The 18519-nt window shown below is 38.0% G+C and overlaps 1 protein-coding gene across 1 annotated transcript in view; it reads left to right on the top strand.

Moving 5' to 3' along the window:
- Positions 1948-18519, top strand: part of KCNJ3 (potassium voltage-gated channel subfamily J member 3) — a 152003-nt gene continuing 135431 nt past the window's right edge. Inside the window, 2 exon segments of the mRNA XM_003483648.4 lie at positions 1948-3007; positions 13066-13282. Coding sequence (XP_003483696.2) covers positions 2303-3007; positions 13066-13282 — 922 coding nt within the window. The 5' untranslated portion in view covers positions 1948-2302.

The following is an 18519-nucleotide window of genomic DNA, read 5'->3' on the forward strand; positions in this document are numbered from 1 at the left end:
TCTTATGATTCAGGCCCAGAGCAGTTTCCACCTCCCACAGTGTCACTTTCCCCTTTTATGTAATCCTAAAGAATTGCAGTCACTGACCTCTTATCACAGAGCCTGCAGGCAAAGTCTGTAACCCAGGATAAATGTTTGAATCAAATGGCAGAGAAAGAGTTTTCTACCTAGGGCTGACGAGGTGCAGGGCTTCCCAAACGCTAAGGTTTAGGGGTAAAGACTTAGAAGGGAGCACTTACTGGCAGAGAACTAGTAGAATGATTATGACCTTATTTTCCTTTGCAGAGGAGTCTTACAGCACCCCCTTGCTTTTACAACCCTACCATTTGATGATTTTCCAACAAAATCAATTTTGTGTATCTGGACTGAATGGAACATGCCATAAAAGACCATGGCATTTTAAAACAAACATGAAATGCGGTAAATAAGCTGATGTTTACGCATGGGCACTATATTAGCTATTTCTGCACTTTGCCCCATCCATTAACTGCCAGGCCTGGGACATTACAATCCAGCCGCCTTTTCTCAATTACAGCCACACATTGACTCCGGGCATTCTGAGCCTTTCTAATAGAGCCATTTTCAGCAGTGTTGTGAGCTTTCCTATGAGTATCTCCCCTCTTCTCTGTTCCCATCTTGAGCCCCTTCTGCTACTTGAAACTCTGAGTTCTGAACATGCCTATCTTGAAGCCATTTGGGGTCTCTGTTTATGATGCTCCCCAAACCCAGGCATCCGGGTTTAAATAAGAGCCATAGTTATAGAGGCATACTGTACTTCTTTCAAAGAGCAGCATTTGCTGCTTGCTGGGGACTTTATGCCTGATGCAGGGGGGCGAGGAAGGAGAGTTGGTTAGCTTAGGGGGGCAGATTTAGAGTCGCTTTTCATTGGAGGGTCTCGCTTTTTCCTGAGCTGCCAGACACTGCAGGCTCAACTGAGGCGCGGAGGTGCAATTCAGGCTGGTGAAACAGCGGGGGAAGGCAGGGACAGGCGGGGCTAGCGCGGCTCTGCAGCTGATCACACGCACCGACACATACACCACTCTCCCGCCGCCCCCTGTTTGCGCTTCGCTTCTTCTAGCCGGGGCCACAGAGGTGCGGACCAGGAGTGGGAGACCAAGGAGGGAAGAGGAAAAGGAAGTCACCGTGAAGCAGAGGAAAAAGCAGGAGCGGCGCTGGTTTTTAACCCGAGAGTCTGACCCACGGCCCGAGGCTGAAACCCCCCAAAACAGTACCGTGGTCGCCTGCTAGGAGAGCACGGCTCCAAGGAACCCTCAAGTCCCGATCCCAAGTCGGTCTGTGCCCGGCGCACCAGGATCCTTCTGGTGAGGGCAGCGTAGTGCCCTCAGGAAGGTGCGGAGCTTGGGGGACCTGCATTGGCGCCCATCGTGGTGTACCAGGAAAAGTGGGGGCGAGAAAAACAGCCTTGAGTCCAGAGTGCGAGGCCAGGCAGCCGCTGGCGCCGGCTGAACCGCCTCCCGCCCTCTCCCCTTCGGTGAGTGCTCGGTTTTAGCGCACCGCCGCGTCTCTGCCGCGCGCGGGGGCGGCTTAGGGGCCCTTGAGGGTCAGCCCGAGGGCCCTGTGGCGCCCGCAAAAACTCGGCGGCCGGTGGACCGTAGGCGGACGCGTCTCTGGAGTCCGGAGCAGGGACTCTGAGCCCGGAGGGCGTGGGTAGGGGCTGCTGCACCCGTGCGGGGCAGACATGCCTTTGGGCGGGATTTTGGCCAAAAGATAGGAGGCGGGAGCGCTGGGGGGAGCCGGGAGCCGTCCGGGGGGGGCGGGCGATCGGGGAGCGCCGGGGAGGGGGGGAGGGTCTGGTCCGAGCAGGTAGCGCATCTTCGGCAGCCTGACGAGTTGGCAGGTGGGGTGGAACTCGTTTGTCAAGGCATTAATTTAAAAACAGTTTGAGAGTGCTGCAGGATAGTCAGGAGGGCTGCGGGAAGGCAAGAGGTGGCCCCAGAGATGTCGGTGGTGGGGGAAGCAAAGAGAAGGTTGGAAAAGCTTGTAGGCAAATTTGCGCTTGGGTTCCTGGTCCTTGCAGCCTTCCTGCCTTGAGTGTGGAAGAACACTTTTTTTTTTTAAGACTCAGCGTGGAGAGAAAGCCTCCGTCCCAGGGGAGGAGAAACGTGTGCAGGGGGCAGAAACTGCAGCTACCTGCCGGGCGCGCCCCCCCACCACCACCACAGGCGCGCTCGCTTTTGTCCCCCCTTTCTCTCCCGCCCCCACCTCCTTATTGGTGCTGGTTTGCAGCGCTCGGCTCCTGCGCCTTTGCTTCGCATTTGAATCTGGCTCGCCCCTCCGTATTATGTCTGCACTCCGAAGGAAATTTGGGGACGATTACCAGGTAGTGACCACCTCGTCCAGCGGCTCGGGCTTGCAGCCCCAGGGCCCGGGCCAGGGCCCGCAGCAGCAGCAGCTTGTGCCCAAGAAGAAGCGGCAGCGGTTCGTGGACAAGAACGGCCGGTGCAATGTCCAGCACGGCAACCTGGGCAGCGAAACGAGCCGATACCTCTCGGACCTCTTCACCACCCTGGTGGACCTCAAGTGGCGCTGGAACCTCTTCATCTTCATCCTCACCTACACCGTGGCCTGGCTCTTCATGGCGTCCATGTGGTGGGTGATCGCCTACACTCGGGGCGACCTGAACAAAGCCCACGTCGGCAACTACACGCCCTGCGTGGCCAATGTCTATAACTTCCCTTCCGCCTTCCTCTTCTTCATCGAGACCGAGGCCACCATCGGCTATGGCTACCGTTACATCACCGACAAGTGCCCTGAGGGCATCATCCTCTTCCTCTTCCAGTCCATTCTCGGCTCCATCGTGGACGCCTTCCTCATAGGCTGCATGTTCATCAAGATGTCCCAGCCCAAGAAGCGCGCGGAGACCCTTATGTTTAGCGAGCACGCGGTGATCTCTATGAGGGACGGAAAACTCACGCTCATGTTCCGAGTGGGCAACCTGCGCAACAGCCACATGGTCTCCGCGCAGATCCGCTGTAAGCTGCTCAAAGTAAGTGCTGCCCGCCCCTTCCCCACCTGGCCACTGCCAACCCTCAAACTTGGGAATTAACTCATCTGAGAGCCACCGTCAGGCTCCTAGTCTTACCTATCGCTACAGGTAAACTTCCTTTCTTGGGAGTTGGGGACTTAGAGGTGGAGATTGGGCAAAGAGTACAATAGACAGTTCTGTTCTTTTCCCACTCACTCTCCTGCTCATTTATTTTGTTTTATTCTAATTATATTCATCGAATGTACTTATCACTTTCTGGACTAGTAACAGAGTGGTTTTGGCTCCTAGACCCCTGAGGTCCAAGGTGCCCTGTTCTCTTTTCTACCCTTGCCGCTTTGCTCTTTAGAGATCTTTTGATTTGCTGTCGGTACACTGCCCCAGTAAACCTGAAGAATTAAAACTGAACAGCTCTTGTTTGAAGAAAAAGGTGCTGAACTTGCTTCAGTTTTCACTTATGGATTTTCTTTATCCCCCCCCCCCCATAGTATTAGCAGGTGGAAAGCAATAGCTTCAGATCCAATAACATTTACACTATCTGTGGTCACCTTTTTAACAAACACACAGAACAGAGAAGCAGTTTATAAAGTGGAAGAAGCAACACCTGGTTGTTTTCAATTTTTGTTTTTACTACTTATTTTCCTAGAGAAGTATTCTATGAAAGCATGAGTGCTTTTCCTGTCGAGTGTCTTATTAATTTTATTCTTAATTGCCTGTTTCTATGAAGCCTTTGTCAATTTACAGATTTCACTTGAAGCTTTTCAGCATCCATTAAAGAAGATTGCTTCCTACCATCAGCAATGTAAAATGCTAAAACAAATTGCTTATGGAGTGATTATTAAGGCAAGGTACATCCAGTCGTTAGAGGGCACTACTACAAACAAGAAGAGAAGACCACCTAATCACTCAACCAATTAGAGTCTGGGAATGAGGAATACAAGCCTAGCTCTCTATATGTTATTTACAGTTCATCTTTTTGAGGGATTCACCTTAGGTGGTTTTCAGATGTTCCTAAATTGAAAAAGATGACCTCATTGAAATCTTAAAAGTTTATCCGAGATTGCATAGAAAACCATAGCCCCATTCAGAACTTGGCATTAATAAAATGAAACTCTGATAACTATTTAAGTTGAGATTTTGCTTTTAATGTCTCTCTCTACTCTACAAATCTATATTGTTTTACACAGCCTTAGTTTAGATGGTATTTAAAAGTGATCCAGTGTGCTTTAAAAAGTTTGGCTCTTGTGTCATTTTCATTACGTTTGTAAGGTCTTACACTAATCACACTTGACCATCTTGCTCAGTATAGAGTTAGAATTAAAGCAGCCGAGTTGTCCTGTCACTCCACATCATATGCATATTTACTATGCTATACACAGTAAATAAACATTGTGTGTAGCTTAGTGGAAAAATTTCAACCTGATACTGATGTATATGTTAATTAACTGTGAATAAGTAATTTGAGTAGATCATATTCTTTATAAACAACTCCAATGAGCTGCATGTCATTTTTTTTCTTTTAATTTATAGTAATATATTGTGCTGAGTACCACTATTTGACCTGAGTTGTTTGGATCAGGCTAAACATGTTGTAGCCATGTTTGTTGCAGGGGTGCTTGTTGTATGTGCCTGTTTCTATGAACAGAACAAGGTATGTAACTCCTTTTAGGATAAGTAGGCCTACCAGGCACACTTTGTTAATATAGGGCAAAAGTCTCATCATGGAAGAAACTCTTATATGTCACTTTGAGATTCTTACGGAAGAGTAGTTTATTAGATTGATTGGTCTATTAGAAACCTAAAATTAGGCTTTAAAGGTCAGTTATTGCTGCTCTTTAGTTTTTCAAACATATAAATGCATCTATTAAAACAAATATCTTTTTAAGGAAACATATTTTAGATATTTTTAGACTTTGTCCAGTTGTATTTTAACAAAGCCAGAAATAATTAGAATTAATCTAAATGGCAGATTTTGGTGTTGGTTTTTGTTTTTACAATATTGTAGTGAATCTGAATCACCTAGTTTCTGCAGTGGTTTAGGACACCGATAGTGATTTTTATGCATAAGGCCATGTACCATATATACCAAAAGGAGTGTCCTGATTTTAAAAAGTAAAGATTTTGAGTGTTGGAAAATCTGGAGCAAGGTGCTATATTAACACAAGGTGATGAAAACATCTAATTAAAACAATAGGTATAATATTCTTATCTAATTCTTTACTTTTGTTGGGAAGATATCAGTGCTAAAAGTAAAAGTTACTGGTATGTGGCATCCATTTATATTTAAACAAAATTATCATGAAATTTTGTCCTGCTTTTTTTGTGAAGGAAGAGGGTTGATCCATGGCAGCTCTTCATCCAGCCAATTAGTGTAGTTTGCTGGAAGTTGATTTTTCCTGTAGCCATGGTGATTAAAGTGAATTCTCATATTTCTTGTCATTTCCTTAGATTTCATTAAAAAGGAGTTGTGTTTTATTAGGAAACTAATAACATTCAGCAAAATTAGAGGGAAGATCTGTCTTTAATAAGTTACTCTCCTTTTCTCTTAGGGACTGAGATGAAGTGACCTAAAACAGCCAACTATGTTTTTAAAGAGAAGCTATACCAAAATCTTAAAGCCATAATATTTTGATATCATTCCTATGCATTCTTATTATTATTACACATATTCAGGTTTCTTCTCTTAACCTGTTTGAGTCTTAAAATTTATATATTTTTATGTGCTAAAGATTTATGTATCTTTAATACAGAGAAATATATAGAAATTTAAGAAAACAATATTTAGTAGTAGTAATTATAGCCTATATAAGTTCTTCCTATTACCTAATTTAATTTCATTTAAATTTTTCTATTACTGTTTTCTCATTTGCTGAATTAAAAGCTTATTTATTGGTATTAAGATAAGAATTCTATTTGATGATTGTAAAGCACTTTCTATTCTTGAAGAAACAGTACTAGCATGCATATGGCTTTCTTTTTTTTTTTTTTGTCTTTTGTCTTTTTTGTTGTTGTTGTTGTTGCTATTTCTTGGGCCGCTCCTGCGGCATATGGAGGTTCCCAGGCTAGGGGTTGAATCGGAGCTGTAGCCACTGGCCTACGCCAGGGCCACAGCAACGCGGGATCCGAGCTGCGTCTGCAACCTACACCACAGCTCAGGGCAACGCCGGATCGTTAACCCACTGTGCAAGGGCAGGGACTGAACCCGCAACCTCATGGTTCCTAGTCAGATTTGTTAACCACTGCGCCACGACGGGAACTCCCATATGGCTTTCTAATCCTTGCTATTATGAAATTTTCCATGCATATTTTTGAATTCTCTAAGTTTTGGTGGAAGTTTTTAAAATAACTTTTCTGCCTAATTTTTAATTGTTAACATATAGGAAAGTAAATTTTATTTCAATTCTTCCTGTCTTCTAAGCTTGCAGGTACTGAAATTTATTTCACTATTCAAATATAGATCTTCCAACTTCATGAATGGAATGATCAGTCCTTTTTATACTTAGAAAAGAATAAAGCAGTTTAAATAAGAATTTAAGAATATAATTAGAAGTTATCCTTTAAATTTTATGTTATTTTAAATACAGCTATACAAAGCTCCTTTAAGATGAATGTTCTGTTTTCTTCTTTTCACCCCTATATTGATGTTTTATTTGAATCCTCAATTTATTTTAGTTGTTTCTTTTTCTAACCTAGAATTTAGGAACTAATGAATAGAATGGTCATGTTAATATAATATCCAGTTTAAAGTTTTAATAAAAATCTTGCATTAGGAAGTTGAAATTAATGGTTGAAACATTGGACCCTGTAATTTAGTGTTGGGTTTAAAGGTTTTGGAAATCTCACTCCTTTCTGTAAATCTAATGCTAATGGTTAACTGCCCTAGGCTTACATCTTATATAGACACCCAGTCAAACCTTAGTTACATAAAGTAAAGATAAAATCAACTATTGTTAGACCCATATTTTGAAATTAAAAGATAAGGATAAGTTTTTCTCATGGAAATATCATTTTATATCTTCATATTTTTATTCATTGCAAATAGTCATCACCTTTCTTTTCTAGGAGGTCAGCTATGCAACCCTTAACTTTCACTTAATGAAAGGAAATGCTGAAGAGTTATCTTCTAATGTATCACATACATTATTTTTATAGTCATCTTTCTGCTCTACATTTATATGGATACTCAAAATTGGATGCTTTCTGGCTTCCACATATGAATGCGGTCAGTGCAGATGCAATAAAAAACAAAATTGTCCTCTGTAAAACTAATAAGCTCTTTTTCCTCTTCATATGTCTTAACATTATGTGAATCTTTTAACCACTGTGATTCCTGATTTTTTTCATATATTTATTAGATTGTCTTCATTCTGTATCTTGCACTTAAATGCAATTATGGTTTTGACTCTATATGACCCTATTTGTATGACTAACTCTTTTCTGCAATTGGTTTTGACCAATTTGCAGTTTATTTTAATCTTAAGATAGTTGGCTACCTCCTTTTAAAAAATAAATTCGCAAATGAATATCTACTAAAAACTCTTCTTCTGAAAGTTATACAAGTAGTTGGCAAAAATATTCAAGGAGTCTAAGACTGATTACCCCAGAACTCTTGACACTAGATCTTATAATGGCCAGTGAATTTTTTGAGGTGGGTTTGTTGTGTCTTTTAAAAAACTAAGTTCTTATTTAGTCTAGCTTTGCTTTCTCTGGCACAAGTACAATAATTCTGTAATAGGTATAGAACTTGGGTTCTTTTTAAAGGTTATAATTATTATTCTTTTTTTAAAAAGGAGTAATATGTTGTTTTATTTGTTTTGATTTGTTTATTTTTAATATGGTTCCTGAAAAGTACAGGGTGGCTTGTACTCAGGGGAATACAGTGTGAACAGAAATGAGGACATAAAGACCCACAAATAAACAGCAGTAGGTAAGAACAAATGATGAAGAGAAGCAGGAAAAAGCACTTGGTGGATTTGAGGGTGTTTGGTGAGTAGGAGGAGAATGTGCAAATAGGGTTACAAATCCTGGCCATGGTTATTATAAATTCCGTAAAAAGTCCTCAAGGAATTACAGAGCTGTTCTTTCATTTGAATGGTATAAAAGTCTCACAAAATTCATCACAAGATAAATTACATTCCATTCTATAAGTTACTTTCTTTTCAGGCAAATGAATGAATATATCTTAGAGGATATTTGGCTTAGCAATAAAAATCTCTATTTTAGGCTTGATGTTGGTCATATTGTTTTCACCTGAGTATTGATGGAGTTTCAAACTTAAGGAGTCAAAAGAAACCTACAATTTAAATGTAGACTATCTAGATGAAATTCTAGGTTCACTTTCTTCTCTTTCTCACTTAAATTTGGTCTGAGGCCCAAAACTATTATCATAACTGTTTTGAGTCAGAAGGCATAGTTCTTTATCTTGGTACCTGCTTTTGGCTCATTTCTTTCTGACTTCAGAATATATTCAACATATATGGAGACACAGTTAAAGAGGGAAGTAAAATTAAAGATAAAATGGTGAGGAGGTGATAGGCAAGAAGAGCTGCCCTTCTATCTTCAAATCTACTTTTCTTTCTCCTTTCTGGACCACTGGCCCTCATTGCCTTTTCCAGTGGAGACTTGTGAAAAGTGGTGGGGCGTAGATCAAGCCTTAGAATGCGAGAGAGGTACATCTCTTGAGCCCAATGTTAGTGACTAAAGGGTTCCTTTAATTTTTTTTTTTTCAAAATTCCCCTATCTTCCATCTGAGCTAGAAAGAAGTTCAGTGGTTATAATTAGAACACAGTTATGGTTAGAGAGATAGGAGAGAGGCAGCAAAGAGATTGATTGTATTGGTGAAGCGTGTCTGTGCTGAATGAATGTGTGAAGCTGATCACAAATCTCCCAGAAGGAGGATGGCTAAATGTTGATCTGCTTCTGACAAGGGCAGTTCTTAGTGTGTATATGTGTGTGTGTGTGTGTCTTTGGATATGTACTCAGCAGTCTTTTATCTGTAATAAGAAAGCTATTTGTCTGTAAAGTGCATGACCATGATAATCCCTTCTAGGCATCTGTGACTTTTGATTCTTTTTCCACCTGTAGACAGAATTTGTGATTGATTATCTTGCAGACCTTTTTGGACTCTAAGGGAATTCAAAGTCATTTGGCATTAGCTGCTTCTTTGAAATTAGTACCTGTGACTGTAGAATGAGACAACAAACCTGTGACTGTAGAATGAGACAACAAACCTTAAGTTCTAGGCACAGATTCATGTGGCATATAATTGAAGTGTGTATAATAGAAACACTACATTTTAATAGCAATATTTTTATTAAGAAGGATAACAGAAATTATTGCCAAAACCTAAATTGGACAAAATCATTTGAAAAGTCCATGATGTTCTACTTATAATTTTTGGGGGGACAATACATTTAAACAAACTTTATGCCTCATATTTCCTTGATTTTTCTAATTCCCAGAATTCACTAGAATGCAACCAACTATAAAGGTGTTAAGATGGCATAAAGATCTTTATTTCTTTCTCAAAAATATTCCATACAATTGAAAATAAAAGTTGAATGGAAGCTATTCTCAAGTCCTAGGGTTTTCAAATTATGTTTTAAATTTATAAGAATTACCAATTTTCCATGAAATGTTTTCTTTCATCTTTTCCCCACTTGTTTATTCAATAGTATCAAGATTCTAAATGATTCATCAAGCAAAATCAGCCTTAGAAACTTTAATAATCTACTGCATCAGTATTAACCTTTAGCAATTGTTTTGAATTATTGTTGATCTCGATCATGTCTATTTACATATTTTTATCTAGGAAATGATCATAGTTTTGTCTTCTGTTTGGAATTAGGAGCTTTATAGAGCTAAAGTAGATAATGTAGACCAAGGGCAAACTGCTCTAATAACGAAAGATTTCTTCTTTTGTCATAATTCTTAAGATGACATAATGAACAAAGGTAAAATTGTTTTTTTAAATCTAAATTTTTTTTCTGCCTATTATCAAAATTTCTGGGTGAAATATGCCATAAGAGAATTAGAAATGGATGAAATATCAGTGCTACTCATTTATTACATACTTAAGGTACAGATCATACCTTAATTTTTTAAAGGCACATGCATACCTCCTTTTTTTCCTTTGTGTCTTTCATATGTGTATTATAGTTCCTTAACACTCCTCTAATTCCACTTAACATAAGTTGAGATACTTAAAACTAACATAGGCCTTTTACCCCCTTGCTCCAGGGAAATCTATGGAATTGCACCAGAATTAGATTAGAATTCCTTTTAAGTCTAGAGGAGAATGTGTATGCTTCTGAAAATGTATTTGGTAGGCATATGATGGTTTCTGGAACATCATGTTTGCCTGAGCAGTGATAAGATAAGCTTGCTCTGGTCAGGAGCTCAGACTTCAAACAATTCCACTGCTCTAAGCACCTGCCATACACCCTTCACTCCTATGAATAGAAAAGCTGCTTAATTCACAGTTTTTAATGGACTTCCCAATCTATCACAGCAAACAAAAATCACGAGGTAAGCATATTGATAGTGGAAATATGTGTTGTCCTAACAAAAAGGAAGAAGACTGGAAGGATAAAATTGTGGTTATATGCAGTATCTCAGAGTCATTTACAGAAAGATTTATCCACTGGATAGTAATTTTCAGTGAATATGTAGTGAATTTCACTTACCTGAAAAATATGTAAGTGTGGAGAATATCTTTCAAAGAAATGAAGTATTACTTTCCCCATAGTATCACAGAATAGGTGCAATTGTCAACTTTGTTTCTGCCAAGATTTGGGTAGGATATAAAGCACGTGGGGTGGGTGCATAGGCATAATTTTGAGAATATGGAACACGTTTTTAAAATCAGAAGATAACCTGCACTCTGAATGCAACAGATTCATGCATATTTAAGTCTAAATTACCTACATATGAATCAACTGCTTTGCTAAAAATAAAGTATTTCTTATTCTAGGTTGGCATTCTCCTGATAGCCTGTCTGTTTCTAGGCCACTTCTTTTCATGGGTTGTTGAATGAGCAGAGAATAATAGAAGCTAATAGCTTTGTCTAAGAATGAGGTACAACTATAAATAACATATATAAATAAGGAAGATGAATTTTAGTTTTTGTATAAATAAAAATTAGAAAAAACATTTTTTGGGGGAAATTATTTTAAAGTAAATGGGATACTGAGTTTAAAAAATTATGTTTGTGAATATTTTATTTCATGAAGAAAAAGCAGAGTTTAGAATAGTTAGTATAATGACCCAAATTCTGTTCACTAATTATAAACATCAGAATACCACCTTGTGTTTATATAGCACCTGTTCTTAGTAGACGAAAGAACAATGACACAGACTTTTGTTTTTATTTATTTTTGTTTTTTGTTTGGCTTTTATTTTGCCATATTAATCAATACTTTGCTATACAACTGTGTAGTTGGAAAGATGCTGGTCTCATCCATATTTTACCAATTTGAGAATATGTATAAAAAGATAGGTGACTTCTACTGGCTTAGGAATGCCCAGTTTTCTCCAGCATTGGTTGTTAGAGCTGCTGTTTTTATTCTTGCACCATCAGGTTTTGCCATATTTTTGTCTGTCAGTAATCATTTTCTTCTTCTTTTTTAATCAACTACCTACAAGGCAGAAAAGAAAAATACTCTCGATATTTTCATTGGACTTTTCTTTCTGCAGAAGTAAAACTTCTGAGTATCAGTAATTACAAAGTAGCCTTTCTGCTTTTGAGGCTCTGCAACTGCTGCCATAGCAATCCATGACCAGCTTCAAACTCTTGGTTCTGTTTTGCTATGGAGGACACTTACTAAACTACAGTTTTCAGTGTTTTCAGACTCATTACAAAGCCAATATCTTTTTTTGGAACCCAGAGGGTCAAGATTTTGCCTTCGGTCTACTTATTTATTGGATAGACAGTGTTACAGATAACTTCTTTTCAAGTTAGCTTTGCAAAGAGTCTCTTAAAATATATTGGATTCCTCCAAGCCCCATTCAACCAGCAGCAATCCTCTCTCCACTCCAGTTTTTCTATATGCAGCTTCTTAACCCAGATTTTATTTTACCATCATCATCAAATAAACTCAAATATTTGCTTATACATGAGTATAAGCAACAGATATGGAAAATGAATAGAAAAGAAAGATAAGTTCACTTTCATGGTTTGCTAATTGTTAATAATCATATTTAATTTTCTTTTAAGCATGAAAGCAGTTTGTTGAATTAAGCTTTATAGTGATTTATATTGATACCGAATGCCACTGCTTTATGGAAGTTTCAGTAAACTACAAATTTGCTAATAGAGATTTTTTTAAAACTGCACTTTTGCTTTAAAGATATTCAGTTTAGTACAGATTTTCACTGTTTTTACAATTCATCAAATACATAGAGGAATAAACAACTTCATTGCAGTTTATTAGTAGTTTGGAAACCACTACCTAACAGCATCTGCTTTTATTTTTATTATCTGAGCTGTTGTGTACATAATGTTATTTAATATTTAATATGATAACCTCTTGACTCTTCTATTCTAGTTTATATCTTATTGTTACTTCTCAAAGGTCTTGGGAAAATAAATTATTATGTTTGCTTTATAATAATGCAATAAATCATTTTAAATTATAATCAACTCTTTTTTTTAGCATTAACAAACTATAAGAATTGCCTACTTATTAGCTTTTTAAGGAAAAAACATCTGGCATGTAATGAGTTATCATTTAGTGATTTATGTCAAGCAGTAGCACATGTACACTCGGTTCCACAATTTGTGTTAACAACCATTGTTGGGCCAGGCATTTCTCCAAAGCTCATGAGTTAGGGAATGGTAATTATAGTAAGTCGTGTATTATAAATAATGCATGTATGTTCCACATGAGCTATGTGGTATTTCAGCCCATTTGCTGGAATATAGCTGCATAATGATTTGTTTGGATTTTGTTGCAGATGATTGATAGCGCAGAATGTTGGCAATGATGTAAATTACTGTTGGGCTGCCTTGAAAATTTCAGTGCAAGTGGTGATTTCTTCTCTTTTTCTGTGTGCTTGTCTAGTCTCGGCAGACACCTGAGGGTGAGTTCCTTCCCCTTGATCAACTTGAACTGGATGTAGGTTTTAGTACAGGGGCAGATCAACTTTTTCTTGTTTCCCCCCTCACGATTTGCCACGTGATCGATGCCAAAAGCCCCTTTTATGACCTATCCCAGCGAAGCATGCAAAGTGAACAGTTCGAGATTGTCGTCATCCTAGAAGGCATTGTGGAAACAACTGGTAAGTAAAAACATAGATATGCCATCACATTTCTTTATTCTGTAATAACATTATATGATATGCTCAATACCGATCATAGATTGGGCTAGATGTCTCAATTAGCAGTAATGAAAGTAATGACTTGCCTTTTATTTATTTGTAATGTTAAGTTGACACTGCTTTGAAAACGAAGATTTACTGTTGTGGTGATTGCACATGTAATGTTAACTCAGAAGTACTGCAAAATAAAGGAAGCTGAGATGACTTCTAGAAATGATTATGATGTTCTAGTTTAATTGCAGAATTGGATTTCCTGCATTCCTTTTTTTTTTTTTTTTTTTTTTTTTTAAGATTTAAGGTTAAAATAAATTCAGGGTAATTAGTGAGCAGCCTGAACTCAGCATGCAAGAATTTGCCTTAGGGATGGTGATTCAAGTGTCACTGATAGAGCTTTGATATGCTACTAAGTGCAGCCTCAGTGGAAAATTCCTTGTGGGTGTGGGTGTGTGTGTGTGTGTGTGTGTGTGTGTGCGCGCGCGCGCGCGCTCGCGTGTGCGCGTGTGCGTGCGTGTACACTGAAACAGCATTTTAATTTCAAAGTGGGTCAGTAGATTTCCCCAGCAGAACCTTGACCAAAATTTTTTCAAAAGAAAATCATCTTTTTTTTTTTTCCGGTTTGATATAGCTATGTGCTGTATGTTATCCCTTAAGATGCAGCGTAACATTGGTATGCCCTGAACACTCACAATTTAATGCTCTCTGAGGAGAATAAGGTTGGCAAAGGAAAGAAACAATAAGTCAGAGTGGTACTGTTTGGGGCCTAAGCATTGCCAATTGGTTTGGAACCTACAGGATGCTCAAGACTAATAATGAAATATCCACATAATTAGTTTGTTTGTTTGTTTCTTTCTTTCTTTCCTTCTTTCTTTCTTTCATCTTGAATTTTACTCTTTCTACAAGTAAGGAGAAAGCAAGAAATATTTTTGCTTTCAATTCTTTCTACCAATGTCATTCTAATAATCTTAAAATGCTAATTATTATGTATAAACTATAGCATGGAAAATAACATTGATAATAGCATACAAGCATTCAAACCTTATGCAAAGGTGGAAGATGTTACATAATGAAAGAATCACCCACTTTGCTATAAAGCTTTGTCCAAGGACCAGAGGGAGGAAAGCCATTGTAATCTTTGTACATCTGTTACATAACACCTATCTGCAATTTGGGCAAGATACTTAATCTCCATAAACTTCTTTCCCTTCTCTTTCAAATGCGGATGATATAATAACACCTGAAGCTACTTGTATTACTATTAATTTATTATCACTAGTGCTTCACTTTAAAATTTAAGTTTTTTAAGAACAGTGCAGACATTGATAAAGACATTTCATCAATCAACCTCTGGAATTTGATTTCTGTGAACTCTCTTATGGTTTAAATTCTGTAGGTTTTTTTTAAATTCAGATTGAAATGATGTCATAATATATTTCTAAAATGTCATATGTTGATAAATAATGAAACCAATTTATAAAGCCTTCAAGTTCAAGAAATCTTTACATTTAAATTTCAGTTTTCATCTCATTTGTTGAGGTAATAATATATTGTTAGAGCTTAAACAGCAGATTTTTATATTGATTTATTTTTTATAACATATCTTTGACACAGCTGGTTATACTTTATTAATTGCGTATTATTATTCTAATCACTGCCATGAATGAAATTTCTTTTTCACTTGAGAGTTTTAGAAATCTTTCACTTGCCCTATCTATCCATCTACCTGCCTACTGGCCTACCTATCTATCTTTCCATTCATTTTTCCTACTTATCTCTAGTTAGTATGTATTCCTTAAGAATGAGAACTTTTTAAATACAAAATCTTGGTGCAATTAAGAATAAAAATCAGGATGTTAAACAATGATACAATGCTATTATTTAGCTCATGGCCCACATTCAGATTTTTTTCAGTTGTCCTAGTAATTTCCATTATAACTATTTTTTTTCTGGTTCAGTATCAATTTAAGATTATGACTTCATTTGTTTACCTGTCTTCTCAGTCTCAAGATGGAACAGTTCCTCAACCTTACTTTGTGTTCTTCACCCTAAGGCACTTGAAGGGTACAGTCCAGGTATTTTGTAGAATGGCTCTCAATTTTGATTTGCCTGAGGTTTCTTTACTCATTAATTCTTTTGAATTTTGGCTTCCTACATAGGCATCTTAAGGGAATATTGAAACAGGTTGTTTTTAAAATGTACCTATATTTTCTTAACTGATGTGCCTTCGTCAGATTTCAGAGACTTGTGGTTAAATGATATTCTATGAAAAGTCATTTAGAGTTTTACCACATTAAATTATTCATTGAACTGTACATTTCATTTTACTATCCCCCCCCACTTTTTTAAAAATAGTGAACTGGCAAAGACTACTTTCCACAGAAAATGTGAAAACTTGACTAGGACTGACTTTCTTATTTAGAGATTGCTTTTTATGGAGAAGAGATAAAGTCAGCTTCCTCTTAGCTAAGCCTATTTTTTAGATTTAATAAAGTGAGCATAACAGCAAAAACATTACTCAAAATTTATAGCATTTATTTTGTGGAAAATTTATCTGGTATTTTGTATGCATATGTATACACTAATTAAATCACACATGGTTAAACTGTGCAAAGTCTGTCTATATTTCTAGACCTCTCTGAGCCATTTAAAATTTTACTGAGATTTATTTAGATTCATTTTTCATAATGTTTCCTCCTTTATCTTTCCATTCACAATACTTTCTCATAATGTTTTTTCTTATATATGACAAATATGATCTTTGGTGATGTTTTGAGGCAGTGATAATACCATTTTAGCTCTAATGTGCTTCAGTGCACAGGCTTGTGACTAAATGTTTACTCAGTGTAACTATCCATCATATTTAGCATTAAAATACTAAGTTTTTATCATTCGTTCATTCACGAGACAAGTAATTGAATGTATGCTGTGTGCTTGGAAATATTTGAAATGCTGACAATGTCGTGGTGACCAAGACAGCCAGAATCCTTTTCTTCATGAAGCTTATATTCTAATTAGAGGAGGAAGACTGGAGAACAAAAAAATGAATAAGCCTGTTATTATCACATAATAATTTGTCAGAAATAAAAACTGAAACAAAACAAGGTTATAGAATAAAGAGGGAGTCCAGGCTTAGGTTGATGATTAGGAAATATCTGAGAAAGTGACACCTAAGCAGAGACCCATCTGTCAGGAAGGACCTCCTGGTTTGGAATTAACATATACACACTACTACATATGAAATAGATAACTGGAGTTCCTTGTTCTGGCTCAGTGGTAACGAACCTGACTAATCCATGAGGACGCAGGTTCAATCCTTGGCCTCACTAAGTGGGTTAAGGAGCCGGTGTTGGCTTGAGATGTGGTGTAGGTTTCAGACACAGCTTGGATCCCTAGTTTCTATGGTTGTGGTGTAGACCAGCAGTTGCAGCTCTGATTCAACCCCTAGCCTGGGAACTTCCATATGCTACAGATGTGGCCTTAAAAGGGCAAAAAAAAAAAAAAAAAGATAACCAACAAGGACCTACTGTATAGCACAGGGAACTATGTTCAACATCTTGTAATAACTTATAATAGAAAGGAATCTGAAAAAAGATTATATATATTTTTTAATCTGTATAAAAAGATTATATATATATATATAAACCAAATCCCTTTGCTGTGCACCTGAACCTAACACAACATTTAAATCATCTACACTTCAATAAAAATAAATAAATAAAAAAGAAGGACATCCTGGGCCTGACTGCAGCAAGGACACAGCAGACCCTGAGAATCAGCTGATACAAGGGACTTGAGTTGGGAACCAGCTTGATTGATTCCAGGAACTGAAAGAAGGTGCCAGTGGTTAGAGCAGAGTGAACAATGTGGAGAGTGGGGTGAGGAGAAGTCAGGGAGGTCATGGGGTGGGGTGGGGTTACCTCTGCACTCTGGATGATTGTGTTGCATCAATAGCAAGTGTTGGGATTCAATTCAAAAGCAAGCCTGCAGTTATACGGTAGAGTAATTATTTAGTAATCTCCAACAGTATGTAACAAATAATACCCATATTTTTATTTTAGATGGTTGCTTGTAGTTTATTTAAAAACAAGTGACCCCAATTCCTAAAAAATATATAAAGCTCTAGATACTTGCCGCTTTTGCATATTAACGTATCCACACAGCCCCCATGCTCCAACCCAGGCACACAATTGCTCATTTCACTGTAGTCACCTGTTAAGAATCTTCTGATCTCATTTAGTTTTTGCTTCTTCCCTCGCTGTAGTCTCCATGAGTGTGGTGGTGGTGGTGAGAAGGGGGATAGAAAATGAGAAGCTTTCTTGTTTCCTTGAAAGTTTCAGCTTTCAGCTCAGGACTCACAATAATTACCTTCCCCACTTCCTTAGAAATATTCCCCAGTGGTCTGGCTCAGGGATGGTTGCCTTCTTTGCTTCAGGTAAGTTGGGCCTGTACTTACAAGGAAGAACACAAAATTTGACTCTCATGAATAGCCTTTGCTTCTTGGCTCCTGTAGCAAATTTCTAAACATAGGTTACCTCTAACTCTTGTTCTCTTTGCTGCTTCTCCCTGGGGGGAGAGCACTGCTAGAGGCAAACAGCATTGCAGATTTGGCTCATTAGAACTGGATGCTTTCAAACTTCAATCTGCTCTCTGCTGCTATTTGGCAGTCTTCTTAATTGTCTTTTCTGCACTCCCAGGCTCTCTCCCCATGGGATCTATTTTAGACCTTTTCTTTCTTTCCATGCCCCCAGTCCCAGCTGTCCTATCCCTTCTTTGTCATTCCATCCTTCCACCTAGTCTATCAAAAAGAACTTGACACTTCAATTTTTATACATTTATTTTTTCTCTCTTTATCCTTGTCGCATGGTTATCTTCTCTCTTTCTTGGTGTCTGTGAGGAAAACATCCTTATTCTTCTCCAGAACCATCTCCTTTACAGTTATGTTTATCACTGTGACTCAAGCACCAATTCTTACAACATCTAATACCCAAAATCCTTTGACTCTATTGCTTGTAAACATAGGCAGGTCTTTCTTTATGAAAAACATTTGCAATCCCACTATTTCTTTATACTCAAGATTCTTTCTGGGATTCAGAGACACCATATTCCCCCTCTCCCTCTTTCTCTGTTTCTTCTAATTTATATCTTCTGATAGTTCCTTATATGCTGCACGGCTGCCTCCTCCTACTCCCCATTTCTCCTAG

This window comes from Sus scrofa, chromosome 15, assembly GCF_000003025.6.
Source record: "Sus scrofa isolate TJ Tabasco breed Duroc chromosome 15, Sscrofa11.1, whole genome shotgun sequence".
Lineage (NCBI taxonomy): Eukaryota > Metazoa > Chordata > Mammalia > Artiodactyla > Suidae > Sus > Sus scrofa.